Source organism: Meriones unguiculatus, chromosome 20, assembly GCF_030254825.1.
Source record: "Meriones unguiculatus strain TT.TT164.6M chromosome 20, Bangor_MerUng_6.1, whole genome shotgun sequence".
NCBI classification, from domain to species: Eukaryota; Metazoa; Chordata; class Mammalia; order Rodentia; family Muridae; genus Meriones; species Meriones unguiculatus.
In genome coordinates, this window is record NC_083367.1 from 60,527,176 (window position 1) to 60,545,421 (window position 18,246).

At 41.8% G+C, this 18,246-nt stretch overlaps 1 protein-coding gene across 1 annotated transcript in view; it reads right to left on the minus strand.

Annotated features, from left to right (window-relative positions):
• Pacrg (parkin coregulated) overlaps window positions 1–18,246 on the minus strand; it is a 439,800-nt gene that overhangs the window by 169,516 nt on the left and 252,038 nt on the right. Inside the window, exon 4 of the mRNA XM_060373539.1 lies at window positions 18,086–18,235. Within this exon, the coding sequence (XP_060229522.1) occupies window positions 18,086–18,235 (150 nt within the window). The remainder of the gene's footprint in view (window positions 1–18,085; window positions 18,236–18,246) is intronic.

The following is an 18,246-nucleotide window of genomic DNA, read 5'->3' on the forward strand; positions in this document are numbered from 1 at the left end:
TGGTAGAAGCAATTTTTAAACCACATGTGTGGTATTCAGGAAGCCTGTTGGGGGAATGTGAGCCAGGCTAAAGACACTGAACCATTCCTCCTAAAACAAATGGGCTTTTCATTAGGAACAGCACTGAGAAACAAAACATTTTACAAAACAAATTACATACAAGAGTGAGGTTCAATTTTATTCCGTTTCCTATTAAAATTGTCCAGTTAAATTATATAGTTGTTATTTTAAATTTCTTTACTTAGTAATTTGGAATTAAACATGAAGCATCACTAACCAATAAAAAATAATCCGTTTTTGTCAAGCAATGGAACTTGATTGTTTAAATGGTTACATATTCGCTACACATTCTTAATGTGAGATGTGAACACTGAATTACTTTGCTTTGCTTAGTTACAATGTTTTTATGACATCTGCTTTATTGTATCTTTCCTAACATCACTATCATATTCTCATTATTTTGTTCTAGTTTATAGAGAAGAATTAAAGTTCTGTCACTTATTTGGAATTTTCAGATTCATTAACAGGAGAGCAACTCATCTAAAGCACTGAAACTCACGTGTGTAGCTACCATTTTAATTGTCTACTGGTGTTTCATGCAGAGATGGAGGACATAAGGATATCTGCAGCCACCTGGGATTCCAAATGATTTCTGTGTCTAAAGGTTCTCAAGGCCTCACACATCCTACTCATGTGTCTTGTCTAGAGCTCTGATCCACTTTCTGTCCTTGCCCTCTAAGCGGGGAGATACACTGGGCAAGGAACCACAAGCTGAAAACAATGCGTCAACACCCTTTCTAGAAAACAAAGTGAGTACATTTTGGACTAAGCTAATTTAGGTTTGAATCTTGGTTGCCTGTGGCAAAGTTCTAAAATTACCTTAATTGAGTTTCTTAAATTGGCCTCCACAGTTATCTTCTGTTAGAGCTTTTGCAAGCAATGCTGGGGAGATCCCTAAGGTAGTGCAGGCTTCAAGATTCTCACCCACTTCCTGCTTCTGAGACTGGGGCGCCTCATGTTCCGGGTTGGGTGACACGATAGATTCCATTGTCACCTTTTTTATGTTTATGCAGTTTGATTTTGTTAAGATTGGGTCTCACTCTCACTCCTTGGCTGGCCTCAAACTCATGGCAGTCCTCCTGCCTTAGCCTCCATTTCTGAATTGCCACCAATTTTATTCATACACAAGAAGGAATTTGTCTGGGATTAAAAACTTTGTGTATACTTCACATGGCTCTAAGCCTTCTAGCAGAACATTCTGTTTGATTTTTTTTCTGTGTATATGTGCCTGTGCTTTCAAGCATGAGTATATGTGAATGTACATGTCAAGCGTCAGTGTGGCCTATGACTCGTGTGGGTTTGGTTGCAGTGGCCAGAGAACCTCAGGTATTATATTGTATCATTCTTTTCCATATTTTCACTAAATGTGGAGCTTGGCTAGTGGCCAGCAAGCCCAGAAACAATCTTTCCATCGCCCATGACATGGGATGCCATACCCAGGTTCTGTGAGTGCCAAGCAGCAAACGCTCCTACATGCTGAGCCATCTCACCAGCCCCTTTTTGGTATTTTAAATTAGGTGCACTTACTGCCACATTCAAGTGTTGAGAACATTTTTCCAGTCTATCACTTAGCACCACCATAGAAAGTGACAATACAGAAATGCTTTTGCCTTGCAGTGCACAAGAATTTGTGCAGATGAGCAACAGCTTTGATTGGTAGCAAATAGAGGCTGGACCAGCAATACAACACATGAAGCAAACCTGTTGATTGGCATTCCAGAAAGAACATCTCTGGAAGCCAGTGTACATTATCTCCAGAGTGTCCTTGCTCAGTGTCCTGTTAGCATCTATTAATGTTTTAGGTGTTGGCGTTGGCCGGTTCTTCCCTCTGACTTGGGTACCATTTTAACCCAGCTTTCAGGATGTTCATATGTAAGGTAGGGAGAACAATTTTAAAACTAGTATCTCCATCCTTCTCATTCCATCCTGCCTGATTATAGGAAATCTTAAAATTTCTTAGAAACTGACACATGCTGGCTGCACGAGAAACAGACAGCAGAGAGGATCACACATTGGTTAACTCAGCCAGAGGCACCACTGTACTATAACTAGGCTACCCTTTGGAAGACATTGAACCTACTGGTTTTTATTTTCACTTATAAATAAATCATTCAGTTTTTAGATCATTACTAATTAGATATTAGGTATTATGTAATTATATTATATTATTATTAGAGAATTACTCCAATAGCAAGGGACATTCTTTTTTAACTCTGTGTTGTCCACCTGTGCACTGCGCGCTGTGTATAACTTCCAGCTTCTCGGAGCCACCCTCGGGAGTTCAGGGCTGTAGGACCTTCACTCTGTGCAGGAGTTAATCCTGTGTCCTCTTCAACATGAACTTCACATTCCTCATCACAGTTGCGTAGGCATCAAGGTTTGCATGGTTGTATCTGGAAAGCTTACTTCTTTTTTTTAATTTTTATTTTTTTCTTATTAGTTACATTTTATTGACTCTGTATCCCAGCTGTATCCTGCTCCCTCATTCCCTCCCAATCCCACCCTCCCTCTTTCCTCTCCACCCTGCCCCTTTCCAAGTCCACTGATGGGGGGGACCTCCTCCCCATTCATCTGACCCTGTTTTATCAGGTTTGCAAAGTCCTCCTCTGTGGCCTAACAGGATTGCTCCTCCCTTGGGGGGTGGGGAGGTCAAAGAGCCAGCCACTGAGTTCCTGTTAGAAATAGTCCTTGTTCCCCTTACTATGGGAAACCAATTGGTTACTGAGCTACCACAGGCTACATCTGAGCAGAGGTTCTAGGTTATATCCATACATGGTCCTTGGTTGAATGTCAGTCTCAGAAAATACCCTGTGCCCAGATACATTTGGTCCTTGTGGAGTTCCTATTCTTTCCCCATCAGACTAACTCCCCTTCTTTCTTATGATTCCCTGTACTCTGCCAAAGGTTTGGTCATGAGTCTTAGTGTCTGCTTTGAAACACTGCTAGGTAGAGTTTTTCAAATGACTTCTGCGGTAGACTCCTGTCATACGTTCAATGCACATCCCCTCTGTCTTTCTAAATGAGGATTGATCATCTTACCCCGTATCCACTCTCTTGATTATCATTTTTAGGTGTATAGATTTCATTATGTTTATCATATCTTATAGGTCTATATAAGCGAGTATATACCGTGTTTGTCTGGAAAGCTTACTTCTAAACATGGCCTCTAAATTCTCATCTCTCTGTCATTTGAGTGCTGATCCAAGCACAACTGCGGGAGGACTTTGTAGATAGGAATAAGGTTCCTGTGATAGCTACCAGTGCACATCAGCTCTACAGAACTAGGTCATAGACACGCCTCTGAGACCCACCCTAAACATAGATAGCACAGGTCACTGGGTCAGGGTCCTTGACTGAATGAAAAGGAAAAAAAAATGAGCTGGGATTAGCATTTATCTCCCACAGATTCCCTACTGTGGATGCATTCCAGCTGCCCTCGAGCCTCTGCCACGATGGCCTGTACCTTGGAACAGGGGCCAACACAAATCCTTTCCGCCTAAAGTTGCTTTGTTGGGACTCAACAGGAAAAGAAACTAAGAAGCAGCAGTTTGCTGAGCTGACCTTACAATGGGAGAGGTCACTCTCATCACCTGAGTAGATCTGATGTGACCCCAAGAGTCCTTGAAAGCAGGAAGTCAGGCAGCCAGGATGAGGCAAAGGAGAAGTCAGAAATCAGAAGGAACTGAGCCACCCTGACTGGCCTTGAAGCTGAGAGACAGGGGACAAGGGCAGAGTAGAACACACCTCTTGCTGACAATCAGCAAGTTAATGGGCTTCTGTCCTACACCTGCCTGAATTGATTTCTTCCTGTAGTGGGGAAGGGTCTGGAAAACTCACATCTCTAAAAGGAACATTAGCAGCTGACATCTTGGTTTTGGCCTTATTGGATTCTAATATTGCCTTTTGAGTCCTCTGGGTTTCTGGTTCACAGAACCTAGAAGTCGCCTTCAGTAGCTACGTTTGTGTGAGCTTGTAGCAGCAGCAACAGAAAACTGGCACACTGCACATCCATACCTCCCTTCCACAAATACTTACTGATCTCTACCAGGAACTGCCAGGAGCTCAAGATAAATGTGGAAACAGACAGAAGTCTGCCTCCACTGGGGTTTACAGTCAGCAGTAATAGTAGGTGGCCCCAAGTACATGGCTTCTAGCTTATTGCTATTTGAGTTCATGGGCCTACTGGGTTAGCTAATTAGGAGTAAGACGCTGAGGACTGGCATGTGGAGGGCACTATTTTCTTCCTGACCAGACACTTCACATTGGGTGACTCTCACTCACTTGGGTGGTAGCTTTGGGACTAATGGCCTCAAGTACTCTCTGTCTAGGTTTATAAATACAACACATAATAATTTAGTTTGGTCCAAGGATCTGGAAAACATATATATTCTTATTACTAAGAATCCCCCCTTACAATCCTCCTCCCTTGCTGGTGGGAATACAAACTCGTACAACCACTCTGGAAATCAATCTGGCGCTTTCTCAGACAAGAAGGAATAGCACTTCCTCAAGATCCAGCTATACCACTCCTAGGCATATACCCAAAAGAGTCTCAAGTACACAATAAGGACATTTCCTCAACCATGTTTGTAGCAGCCTTATTTGTAATAGCCAGAAGCTGGAAACAGCCCAGATGCCCCTCAGTGGAGCAATGGATGCACAAATTGTGGTATATCTACACAATGGAATATTACTCAGCAATAAAAAACAAGGAAATCATGAAATTTGCAGGTAAACGGTGGGATCTGGAAAAGATCATTCTGAGTGAGCTATCCCAGAAGCAGAAAGATGCGCACGGTATATACTCACTCATATAGACATATAATATAGGATAAACCTACTAAAATCTGTATACCTAAAGAAACTAATCAAGAGGGAGGACTCTTGCTAAAATGCTCAATCCTCATTCAGAAAGGCAAAGAGGATGGACATCAGAAGAAGGAGAAAAGAGGGAACAAATCAGGAGCCTGACAGAGGACCTCTGAAAGGCTCTGTCCTGCAGACTATCAATGCAGATGCTGAGACTTATGGGCAACCTTTGGGCAGAGTGCAGGGAATTTTATGTAAGAAGTGGGAAACAGTAAGATCTGGAGAGGACAGGAACTCCACAAGGAGAGCAACAGAACCAAAAAATCTGAGCACAGGGGTCTTTCCTGAGACTGATACTCCAACCAAGGACTATGCATGGAGATAACCTAAGACCCCTGCACAGATGTAGCCCATGGCAGCTCAGTATCCAAGTGGGTTCCATTGTAATAGGAACAGGGACTGTCTCTGACATGAATTGATTGGCCTGCTCTTTAATTACCTCCCCCTGAGGGGAAAGCAGCATTACCAGGCCACAGAAGAAGACAATGCAGCCACTCCTGCTGAGACCTAATCGACTAGGATCAGAAGGAAGGAAAAGAAAACCTCCCCTATCAGTGGACTTGGGGAGGGGCATGCATGCAGAGGGTGGAGGAAGGGAGGGATTGGGAAGGGAGGAGGGAGGGAACCACAGGGAGGATACAAAGTGAATAAAGTGTAATTAATAAAGAATTTAAAAAAATTAAAAAAAAAGAATCCCCCCTTAGAATTATCTGGAGATGGTCCACAAAGGGAGGCTTGTCTCTGGACTCTCCCAGCATGCATAGTGCAGCAGCACTGGGAAAACTCATGTTCTCTTTCTTTTGACTCTACTGCGTTCTTTAACAATTTCACTTTCCAAGGAAAAGCATGAAGTCTAAGCAGCACTCAGTCTCCCTAAGAGTCTGTTGGGAAATATGGGTGTGCCCTGACCATAGGGTGAAGTTCTGAAGACGTGTAGAAGGTGATGATTGTAAAGGGCATGAGGGGCATGCTTCTGTTGGTGAGGCAGACACCCTCTGCTAGACTTGCCTTTTTGTTATGGGTGTCTGCATGGCTTCAGAGAAACCAGGCAAGGCTGCAGGGGTTAGGGTTGGGGTTTCTGATAGCTTTGACAAATAGATAATGACTGTACAGCAGTGTAGATTCACTGGTCAGGGACCATCAGGAAACTTTGCTCTGTTGGCTCCTAGCAAGCATTCCACAAATGTGTGTGTGTATGTGTGTGTGTATCCCTGTGTGGTTGTATGTTTAAAGTAGCAGGAGACCAAGTACTATGTGGTCTTTTCTTTTATGCCTCCCTCAGAGGGCTTTGGTGAAAAACCTCTTTGACGCTACTGGAATTAGCTTGGTGTGTATAGGGAAACCAACCTCAAGGCAAGAACAAGTACACAGCAGATAGTGGCCTGACATCACAGCCTTTTTCTCATTTCACTGATACTTGGTGTCCTACAGAGATCCCCTCAGAAGTTTCAGCTGTCCATCACAAAATAGAAATGTTACTATATCTGAAGGGGCTGGGAGGATGGTACTCTAAAGAAATGCATAAGCACTTCCCTCCAGCTACCAGACTGTTGAAACAATGGTCCAAGAAACTAGAGTTTCCTCATGAATCTCATGTAGGGAAAGCAAAAAGCTGAATCCTGGTGCAGCCAGAGGAGCGACTTGTCTTCCAAGAAAGATCTTTCACACAGTCTGAACACAGTCTGCTGCTTAGTTATGAACACCTCTTTCTCTATATTTAAATCTAAACATCATGTTGGGACCCTGAAGATGGACTATTGTGTGGGGGTGGCACTGGTCCTCGTTGGTCTTTTTTTCAATGGAATTACATTAGGTAAATATTTTTCTGCTTTTTATTATTACTATGAGCAGTGTGTGTGTGTGTGTGTGTGTGTGTGTGTGTTCATGTGTGAAGCTCCAGGGATCTGTTTGTCTCAGCCTCACCTCTCCAATGCTAGGATTAGACATAAAATGCTGTTCCTAGCTGTTAGGTGGGTGCTGGGGGTATGAACTCAAGTCTTTACAACAGGTACTTTGCTGACTGAGCCATCTCAAGGCCCCCTCACTATTATCTATCTATCTATCTATCTATCTATCTATCTATCTATCTATCTATCTATTTATCTATCTAATCTGTGATGAGGGTGGGGTGTCTGAGCCTTGCTTCTTGGAGCTGCCAGTTCCTAGGCTCTGACCTTAACAACTTTCTGAACATATCCAACACTTTTTGAAAGTCTCAGCCATTTGGTGAGGTTTATAATATACAAACACAAAAAACACTGCATTGAAATATTTCTGTTAGGACAATTACAGACTTTCCTAAATACTTTGTGTATATAAATAAATATCCAAATTGCTTTCAGGTCAAAACAAAGCTTAAAATAGAGAATCTCTGAACAATAATGATCCAATTACATCTTTGTTTTCTAAAAAAATTTAAATATTGTATCATTAAATAGCTTTTCAGCTTGTGATAAAGAAAACTTAAAGACTCAAGAAATGAGTTCTAACGTAAGATATAGGGGCAGAAAAGGCACAACTTGAATTGGTTTGCCAAAATTTAAGTGAAAGGTCAGTGAGTGAGGAAGAGAGATTATTTTTCATTATATGGCCACCTCAATAAATAGGCTCTGATAGAAAAGAGCTGATAGAAAAGTAATGTATTTAAGAAGCAGGGACAGAATTGGAGGGGAATTAACATTGGTGGGCTAGGCTGGATCCCGGTTGTTGTGACGCCTCATCCCACACAGTGTTTTTTCCTTTGGTATTTGTACATTAATTCAAAAAGCCCATGGACTGTAACTCAGGAAGCAGGCAAGGAAGGAAATGTCAGTATGTTTCCGATTCCTTTTAGGGAAAGTGACCATTCTGTTTTTCAATTCCACCTTCACTGATGGTCAAGCTTATGCTGAGCTAATTCTATTCTGTTCTGTCAAAGCCAAAAACCACACAATTTTTAAAGGAAGACAATAAGAATGGGAAGCTGTTTTCAGCCTAAGTGTACAATCCTTCCTGCAGGATCTTGCTCAGCTGAAAATGAACCAAAACAGGAAGTGTGGCAGGGGCAAGGATGAGGCTCAGACCTTCAGGGCCAACGCAAGTTTGGGTGGGGCGGGGCTCTACTTCTACAAGGTCAGGGGCAGAGACCCAGTGTGACACCCCCGCAGCCCTGCTGAGGGTGGCATCTCTGGGCTCTGTTCTGAATCCCATCTGGCACTGCATCCCTCTCCAGGGTTCAGTGCATGCTCCTGGGAGTTGGCAACAGAAATTCCTCAGGAGAAAAGCGAGGGGTCCGCTGATCAGGCAGTGCTGGAGACGCTGCCTGTCCTTGTAGGATCAACAGGGACCAAGGGGAAGCTTATTTCCGTGTGTCAGGAATTTTTTTTTTTTTTTTTTTTTTTTGTGACTGTGCAGGGATTCCTAGAAGGGCCTGAAGGCCACAAGGAACCTGAGAACCTACAGAGAAGGTACCATATGAAGAGGATGAGAATATTGAGGGAAGAGCCACAGAGGGTGCGCGTGCTGCTGCAGGTTACTTAAGGGCCCTTAGCCATTGGCAGCCATAGCGGGAACTAAATACTTGCCAGACTTTTGAGGGCAGGGCCTCTTCCTTCTCTTCTGCTTCCTGGCTGGAACAGCACCCCTGCACAGAGCTCATAGTCAAGCTTACAGGGTGAATGGGTAGGGGTGGATAGGTCATCATAAGGACCATGAAACAGAGGTGTCACCTCACCCCATTTCTCAGGCAAGCTTTTATCCAGAAGCCAGCCCAAGCTGAGACAGGGAAGAGGACTTAAGAGTGAGAACCAAGTTCAAGGACTGCAAGATTTTCTTGGGTCCTGGCTGCTTCAGTCCCCACAGATCTTAGGAGCAAAATGTTTTGGAACCTGCTGCAGACTTGCCAGCAGCTGGGGCTGCACTTACATTCTGTAACCCTACCCTCATCCCCACCCCCAAAGACTTGCCTTAATTATACTATGAGTAATGATAATTCAACATAACAATTACATTTAGTGACATTCCTATTTCTTCTGCAGTGTCCACAAAGAGAGATTTGCATATCAAGGAAAATGAGGAGGAGACTATAATTATCAACAAATCTAGAACCAGTGATGTTTTAGGTACCTTGAAAAGTACAAATTATGAACTGAGGGTAGATGGTTCTTTCAGATAAAAGCTTTGGGATCCTGATTTGCTTTCTTGGCTGGAATAAATACAACTTTGAGCTGCACCAATAGAAGACAGCACGATTTCCTCTTGGGTGAGAATCTGCATGCAGCCTCATCCAGTGCCTGTTTCCATCTTCAAATACATTAAGGCATGCTGCACAGATCTCTGAAGGCATGCCTGGAAGGTCTTAGCTGAGCTGCTGGAAACTGGTGCAGGACGTGCTCCTGCCTAGCAGGGGGCATGGTATGGCTCAAGGCCTGAGAACCACTGGAATTCTGATGGTAGATCTTGGCTGGGTGGTTTTAGAGGGGCGGATGAGGAGAAAGTGTATTTCAAACATGGCTTTGCACATTAAGTTAAGCAGACAGCAGACAGACTCTCCCCTTCTACTGAGGCTTCATGAGGAGACAGACCCAAGAAACAGGAGCCACAGCTGGGCTGTAAGATCACCTGGCGGAGTGGTTACCCGGCATGCACAAGGCTCTGGGTTTGAGGCCCAGCACAGCATAAACTGGGCCTGGTGGTTCATCCCTGTGATTCTAATGCTAAGGAGGTAGAGGCAAGAGGATCAGAAATCCAAGGTAATCTTTGGATATGTTGCAAGTCTGAGGAAAGTCTGGGCTACATGAAAAAATGTGAAAAACAAAACAGGACCTCCACCCTGGGGACAGGTAGGGAGTGTGGCTTAGCCTAGCTCAGAGAACTCCCCCTGCCAGTGTGAGAGGGGTCAGGGAGGGGCCAGAGGGGATATGATGCTTTCTTTTGGATATAGAGGATAATAGGCCTATGTCACAAAGGCCTTGAGACTGGACAGTAGGATAGTCATTCAAGGCTAGAAAGCACCATGCCAAAGCACACAGGCCATCCTGATAACACATGGCGGGCCCCGGTGCAGTCCTGTCATGCCACTTGTCATGGCCTGTCACTGCTGTTTCAGAACAGTGAATGAGATTTCCCTGTGGAAGCTGTTTCAGGTGAGCCAAAGTGGCCACGGATAAGGCAACAAGCAAAATGTTCTTGGGCTGCAGATCTAACTGTAGTTTGATATGCCTGTCAGTCTGGTTTTGTAACAGTGACCAGCATCTTGTGAGGCTTCTCCTCCCACCTTTGCTCTGCATTCTCTAAGCTGGAAAACTCTCACCTGATGATCACACTGTTACCCTCTAACCATTCTTTAGAGTTCTAGAACCCAGACTCTCCGACAGCCTTCACATAGCATGGTCACCCACGCCAATCATCTCATTAATTAGTCCTGTACACCCACTGGCATACACTCAGACTGCTATCAAGTTTAACTCACTCAAAAGCAAGAGCTCTCTTTAAAGAAACTACAGGCCGAGGTCAACTGCAATCTTCCTGCCGGAGCTGTAAAGGGGGTGTGTACCTCAGGTAAGGAGGAATGGGTTCAGCACCCTCCTCACCCATCCTCCTTCTTGACTGCTGCTATGCAAACTTCTTTTTCCTCTTTATAAAATTCCCTTGTGCCCCTGAGTTTCCCAAGAGAAGACTGTGAGGATATCCCTCCAATACAAGACACCAGCCTTTAAATAAGCAGATTCGTTCACCAACACCTCTTATTTCTAGAATATTAGCTATCGTGTGATAAGCCTGGGCCTGGGGTCAATGGTAGTGGTGAGATGAAAATAATATAGTCACTACCCAAAAATTAGGGCTGACATGGGCACTGTGATGAGCAAAGATTTATGTGGAGAAGCTGTACATCTAAAAGCTGTGTGTATCCTTAAAGCCATGCCTACTTTAGTAAGAAACCAGGGTTTCAATAGTCTATCAGGACAAACAGTTTTTGTTAAACTTGGTCAGGCCTGTGATTAAAAAATTCAGTTGTCTGACATGAATTGAGGAGTCTAAGGGAGAAGTTAAAACTACCATTAGGGTAGGAATGGTAAACATCAAAGTTCGTCCACATTGGCTTATTTACATAAAAGGGATTATTAGCATCAAGAAAAGACATTCTGTATCATGTTTGTGCTGTTGGTATATGGTAAATGTAATAATTCTTGAATTTATTTGCATCGAATCACCTTATAGAATACACTAATTCTAATGGATTATACATAATACCCTTGGAGAGACCACATAAAATTATGTCTTCAGTTTTCCCCACAGTGCAGACACCTAACATTTACCAAATCCTCGATCATGTGCAAATCTGCTACAGTCATATTGCACACTTAATTTCAGCCAGAAGAAACCTGTAGCAAAAGGCTTCCAAAGAGTTCTCTGAAGGTTTGTAAATGTCTTTAATTCTTAAACAACATGTTTTTAAAATAAGTAAACTGAGGCAAGCGGTAGTTGTGTAACTGATCATTCTTTTCCTTTGTGTTCAATAAACAGGATTGAAACACAGAAACTCTAATGCCAGAGCCTTCACTCCTCAGAACTGCACATGGCTGCTATCCATGCTGTCTCACTTCTTGTTTTTCCACGTATTATTTGATCTGCCCAAAGCATCTTCCCTTCTTGTGTACCAGGTAAACTCTACCTACTGCTTTAATCTTCCTTTAGTCAGTGAGGTATTTGGGCCTCTTGCCCAGCTGGTTTGGGCAGAGATCCCTGCTGGCAATGCAGTCCTCCATTCCAATGGAGCCCCTGGCAGGCTGGGAACAGCAGTGCCCTGGTTATCTCTGGGTTCCCCAGGGCAGCTCTCAGAGCTGTGGAAAGTGTTTGCTTTCCTCTCTGATTAGTTTGTAGCATTTCAGAAGAATGAAGTAATCAGTCACCTGCCATTCTCTCCACTCAAAATGAGGTCCCCTCCTTTGACCACATAAAACCTCTCCACAGGAAAGTTACAGGAGTGCTTTCCTTGAAAAGAAGTTCTCACTTAACAAGCTGTTTTCGGTAGTTACGTCACTTAAATCGCCGCGGCACAGGAACAATAACCCTCAGTTTGTTTGTCAAACATGAGATTTTGCTGGGTGTGGTAGACAAGCTTACAGCCCTAACACTCGAAAGCTAAGGCAGGAGGATTCTAAATTCCAGCCAGACTGAACTATTGAGCTCTAGTCCATCTCAAAAACAGAAGAAAAACAAAGAAAGAATGTGATCTCCACTCCATAGGGTGGGGATAGTCGGCAGTGGACTGAATAGTCCTTCAGCCATGATTTGTTGCTTGGCCATATCCAACTGGTCATAGAATGCAAATGTTTTGCCTCTGTGAACCACACACAGTTCAGAACACTGCAGAGATCTTCCTTCATTCAAAGGACCTCACACATCTTCCAGATTTTTCTCCCCTTAGTATTCTCTTGAGATACAGGTTTTCATTTAGGTAGGGGAGATAGACTAGGCACATATGTGATACTCCCAATCTAGCATTCAGAAATGGTGGGAGGGGAAGTTCTAATAACTTCCCTTATGAACCCAGGACAATTCAACGTTCGCAGATTTAATAAACACAATGATTTCCAAGAAACTTTGAAGCAAATTCCCCAAATATAAGTTATAGACTAAAAACAGGCCAGAATTTCACAGATGATGAACCTTAATCCCAAACTAAACTCAATTTTTCTATAAGAGAAATAACCATTATGTATGAAAAATGACACTTCTTTGTTTGGAGTAAAAAACTAATAGCCAAAAGTTCATCAGCATCTTAAAGGAACACAAGGCCATACAACTCACAGGACCACACAACTCACAGACTCACAGGATCACACAACTCACAGGGCCACACAACTCACAGAAATATCTAGAAGTCCCGGGATCAGCTGGCCTGAGAATACTCAGGTTCTCATGAAAAGTTGCTCTTTGATTCTTTCTTTTCTTTTCTTTTTTCTTTTCTTTTTTCTTTTCTTTTCTTTTCTTTTTTCTTTTCTTTTCTTTAATGTCCTCCTTCCCTCCCTGCCTCCCCCCGCACCCCGCTCTCCCAGAAGCCACTTAAATTCTAAGGCCAAAGATGTCATACAAACATTCTAAAATTTTGCAAATATAATCTATTCTTACTATTTATATAGATTTATGTGTCTAACTCAAATTACCAGAATTTTAAAGGTATTTAAATTGTTATTTATTATCAATGGGGGAAGGAGGCATATGCTACAGTAGAGATTAAAGGACAACTTGCAAGAGTCTGTTTTCTCCATTCACCATGTAGATCCCTTGGATCTACTCAGTCAGGCTAAGCAGTAAGTGCCTGTTCCTGCTGGGTAGGCCTTTGACTGAAAATCTTTGTGTCTGTTAATGGACTTTTATCAGTCTGAGTGGGCCATATTCCAGACTTATCCTAAATATTTTACTATTTGGTTTTCCACATCATGGGACAGGACATTTGATTATCACATCTCTATTGCATGGCTCGTGGTTCTGTCAGCATCTTAGAGGCCAGCAGTCCTGAACGTTTCAGGTGCAAGCTTGTTCTGGACTATTGTTGCCCTTAGAAACCAAGGATGCAACATGTGGAATCAATATCTTAAAGGCCCTGGTCTGCTGTCAGAGCCTACAGTTTAGCTATGAGTGAGTTCATGTCATTTATTGGCTCATGTTCCTCAAATGTAATTAATTTTGTGGCTTCATCTGGTAAAGTTACAAACTAACCATTCTTTTTTTTTTTTTTAATTTATTTATTACATAAACAGTGTTCTGCCTGGATACCAGAAGAGAGCACCAGATCTCATTATAGATGGTTGTGAGCCACCATGTGGTTGCTGGAAATTGAACTCAGGACCTCTGGAAGAGCAGACAGAGCTCTTAACCTCTGAGCCATCTCTCCAGTTCAAACACTGAACATTCTTACTCTCTTAATTTTCTGTAGCATTTAATAACATTTATAAGGGAGCATAAGAGAGAGGAAACTTCTATTGGCTGTATGACAAATTTATTTTATGAATAGTTTATAGAAATTATTTTTTTTTACCCCAATGTAGTTCTTAGAAAAAAAAATCAACATATTTTAGACATTTCAAGTTTATTGTTTAAATATGGAGATTTGGGCTCTAGTAAGGTTTATGTTACCCTGAACATGCCCGATCCTGTCTGAGCATGAACATAAGCATTGTTGGGTCTTGTTAGTACTTGAGTGGGAGAAATGAGCCCTAAATATAGGTACTAGTTTGGATCTCCCATGGAAGGCCCTGATCTAAGCTTTCTTCCTCTGTCTGACATGAGCTTATATTTTAAAAAGGTGGTATTACCTCAAACACCAGTAACACATATTAACTTAAACATTTTTCAAGGAAAGGGTAGTTTTGAAAACAGTTTATTACTTAACTTACAGAAAAAAACAAAACAAAATGAAACAAAAAACAACAACAAAAACCTCACCTAGCATGTAGTCATCAGAAATAAGACAGACACTCTGAAGCAAAGGCCTTGACATGGCTGGTGAGACCAAGAGCCTGCACCTTTCTCACAGAATATGGAGGGTCACACTGGCAGTTACCCAACAGGAACAACAGGAACCATGTTACAGGCTCCACATAGAACTTCCATCCACACAGATAGGTTGCGAGATTACAGCTCATATAGCATCACTACATTTTACATAAGATCATATTATAAATTTGTAATGGAAACACACACACACACACACACACACACACACACACACACACATGCTATTTTACTTTACCATGGGGCCATGAACTCATTGTCTCTAATGTTCACGGCAACACTTGCAGAAAGCTGTTATTATGGTTTAGATATGAAGTTTCCCTCAAAGGCTTGTGTATTGAAGGGTTGGTCCCTAGCTGCTGGTACTAATTCAGGGGCTCTGGAAATTTCAGTGGATAAGGCCTACCTGAAGGAAGCTTGTCTCTGGGAGACTGTCCTTGGTGGTTGTTGTATGTTTCCATTACTACTACCCTGCCTCTTGGGAGGTGAATACCCTCTTCTAGAGCAAAAATAATGTTATAAGGCTGGCTAAGATGTAACACCTTAGAAGGACAGAAATGGTACAGACAGATGCCTTAGGTTGCATCATTTTCCCCCTGGTCTAGTTTTTTTGAATGATGACTGCCAGAACCTGGGAGCCTGGTTTTCCTCATTGTGCACTACTGCTAACAGGTTTGCCTGGCTTCCTGGCTACTCATCCCTAGTTTCTTGTTTCAGAAAAAGTTCATTTAACACTAAAAGAGGAAAAAAGATCAGATGGTAGAATTAAACTAGACTGTGCTTCAAGGGGACAGACAGAAGAGTAGGGTCATTATATTTGAAAGGATGTATTCTTTCATTCTTTCTATCATTTATATCTGGTCCCATCCTAAAAGAATTTTGTGGCAGGACTTGAAAGAAATGTATGTGAATCTAAGTTTAACAAGACATTGATTTACATAAAAGATAAGCATGGATAGCAGAAGTATAGAAACATAAAATTATCTTCAAGTGCTTTGGAACCTAGTTTAAAATTTTTCTCCCTATTGCTATTACTGAAAATCTCTGACACATTTTAATGATAAATAATGACATGCTGTGATAAACCTGCTTAAATTAAATAAGAATTATGGCTCTGTGGATATGGGTACAACATCTACAATCATAAGTGGGATTTTTAATAAAAACTACTGTTAGAAAAAAACATTTTCCTAGAGCAAAGTACTAATACAGCTGCAAGTCCTGGAGTGAATTTCTTGCAGATGTGGATCCAGGGTTACAGAGTCACTTCTGGGATAAGAGAACACCTTTAAAGAAGAGCATTCCATTAGTGGGGTATAATGATCAGATTTTATAACAGGCCCCTTAGAATGTAGTAAAGCTCACCATGGCATTGTGGTGACAGGCTTCCAAGAAAAGGAGAAAATGAAGCAGAAGATAATATTTTCCCTCTCAAATGTCAGAAGAATGACAGAAAAGCATTTTTAACATGGAACTTCTGTTGTGTGCATTGGGAAATATTCCAAAACTGTTGATTGTGCTTGAAACCAATGGTGGCGTAGATCAGCTACGAATTCCTCACAGTGAGATCTCCAATATTCCTATAGATAAGCAACCTCTACCTTTATTAGGCAGAGGGGCGTTTGCTAGTTACAGAGTAAGGGAGAAGCTGTGCCTAGGAAACAACAGGGAAATAGTAGCTTTGTTTAACAGCCCAGAACCGCCAGGAGGACTGCCTGTGATCCCCAAATCAGTCTTGCCTCCCAAGTTGGGTACCTAAGAATTTGGTTGTCACTTGAACTTCCCCAATTGCCTTGATTCATGCTAGGGTACAAAACATTACTTAGATTTAAGTTGAAGATTTTACCATATAACAAGAGCATATCACTATGGACTTCTTTATCCCTCCATGCTTAAGTGAGAGAGAAGCTATGTGGGCTGGCCCAATCTATGTGATCATCAGATTCAGAAACATATGTCTGTAAGTGAGAAAAGCTACCGGGAGGCAAGCTTCAAAGTAAAACAACAGGAATACTAGTGGTGAACATTCTGTAGGTGTGTGAGGAGTATTTGGGAAACACAAGTTTCAAAATGTTAGCCTAGAGGTTTTAAGTAGCTGCTCTGGTTATTCCATTTCTTTCATCTCAACCTGTCCTTCCCCACCTCTCCCAGATCTGTCTCAATCTCCCCTCCCTCCCTTTCTCATGTCCCCATCAATCTTTTTTTATCTCTACACCTCTCAGATGAGCCTCAGCCTTCCCATCTTTCTCATGTCTCATGTCCACATGAATCCATCTCCCCATCTCTACTTTTTTCTCTAGCTTCTTCAGGTTGAGCTAGGATCTACAGGTAGGAATACAAGGAAGTTTACAGTATGCCGAAGAACTATAATTAAATCACATGTGTGTGTAGTCTTTCTATAAATGCACAGATATTTGATGCTACCAAATGGCAAAAGTATGAATTATGAATAAATAAGGTTTATAAGTAATTTTTTATAACATAAGAATGCTGTTATAAAAACAATTGGTTGGACAATATGAAACTAAATTACTAAAGCACAGTTTTTAATTTCATTGAAGAGTAATCATCTTCCTGAAGCGTCTACATATCTTTCTCCTCTTCAGCTTGTTTGAGATGAACTACAAGCATATAATTAGGTCCTACAATCAAAAGACAGCCAAAGAGCTGAGAATTCCACAACGTCTGGAATAGTGTATACATGATGCAGATTCAGTAACAATCAGTAATTATCCTCAAAGATGGTGACTCTAAATGACAGTCTTGTCTGTGGCAGGGTCTGCCAGACACTTGGCTTTTTGTTTGATATTGTTTTCCCGAATACGCAATCGTGTTGTAAAAATTTCATCTGTATTCCACTAAATTACCAAGTTATTTACATGGCTGTCAGGAACTAGCTTCAACTGTTGACTTCTCCCATGCATGTGAGAAGTATGGAGATTCAAAGTTGGCAACAACAACAACAACAACAACAACAACAAAAAGAAAATGAGATTCATGCATTTTCAGGAGAATCAGACTGCCAGTGGCAAACCCATTCCCACAGCCTAGCAATGATTACCAAAGACTTGCGTCAGATTTCTGCAGGACAAACATTCTTTTGATTGTACCCATGCTTCCCAACTGTAGTAAAGACTATTTTTTCAAGAGAAATCAACTGTCATATCTATTTTAATCAATACTTACCATCCAAGCCAGTGAAAAGTGTTAATGACAAATTACTAACTATTACTAATTAAGAGTAAAAAATTACCTTTTTTCTCTTATTTTCCTTGAGATTAAAGATCAGATGTCTAAAATTTCCAAACTGCTTACCATGTCTGAATAGCAGTTAAAACACTCGCCTTCAATCAATTTATAAATAGTGAGCTATAAAGTTTTATATTGAGGATCAAACCTTCTAATGCATTTGAGAACTATTAAAGAAAACAATACAGTTTAGTTATTGGAAACATATAGAAGCATTTTGGTGCTCCTTTCCTGAAAGAGCAGGCCGGATGTTCCAAGAGTCATCAAAATTGCCAATTTGATTGTTTCCAGAGGGGAGAGTGGGAGAATGTGAGGCATCGCGTCTCTAAACTGAAGGGTGATAGTCCCAAACAGGCTTGCTCCCCTATTTTAAGGCTTAAAAGACATTTTGCCTTCTGGGATCACTCACCATTCATATTCTTGAAGATGTTCAGGATTGGCAGGATCTGACGGTAGTAAGGCACCAAAGCTTCACCCACCATCTCAGCTGACACAACCAGATGCTGGAGGACTTTGAGAGTGACGCAAATGACCTGTCTGTTTCGGAGGTTCAAGGCATCTATGTGGTAG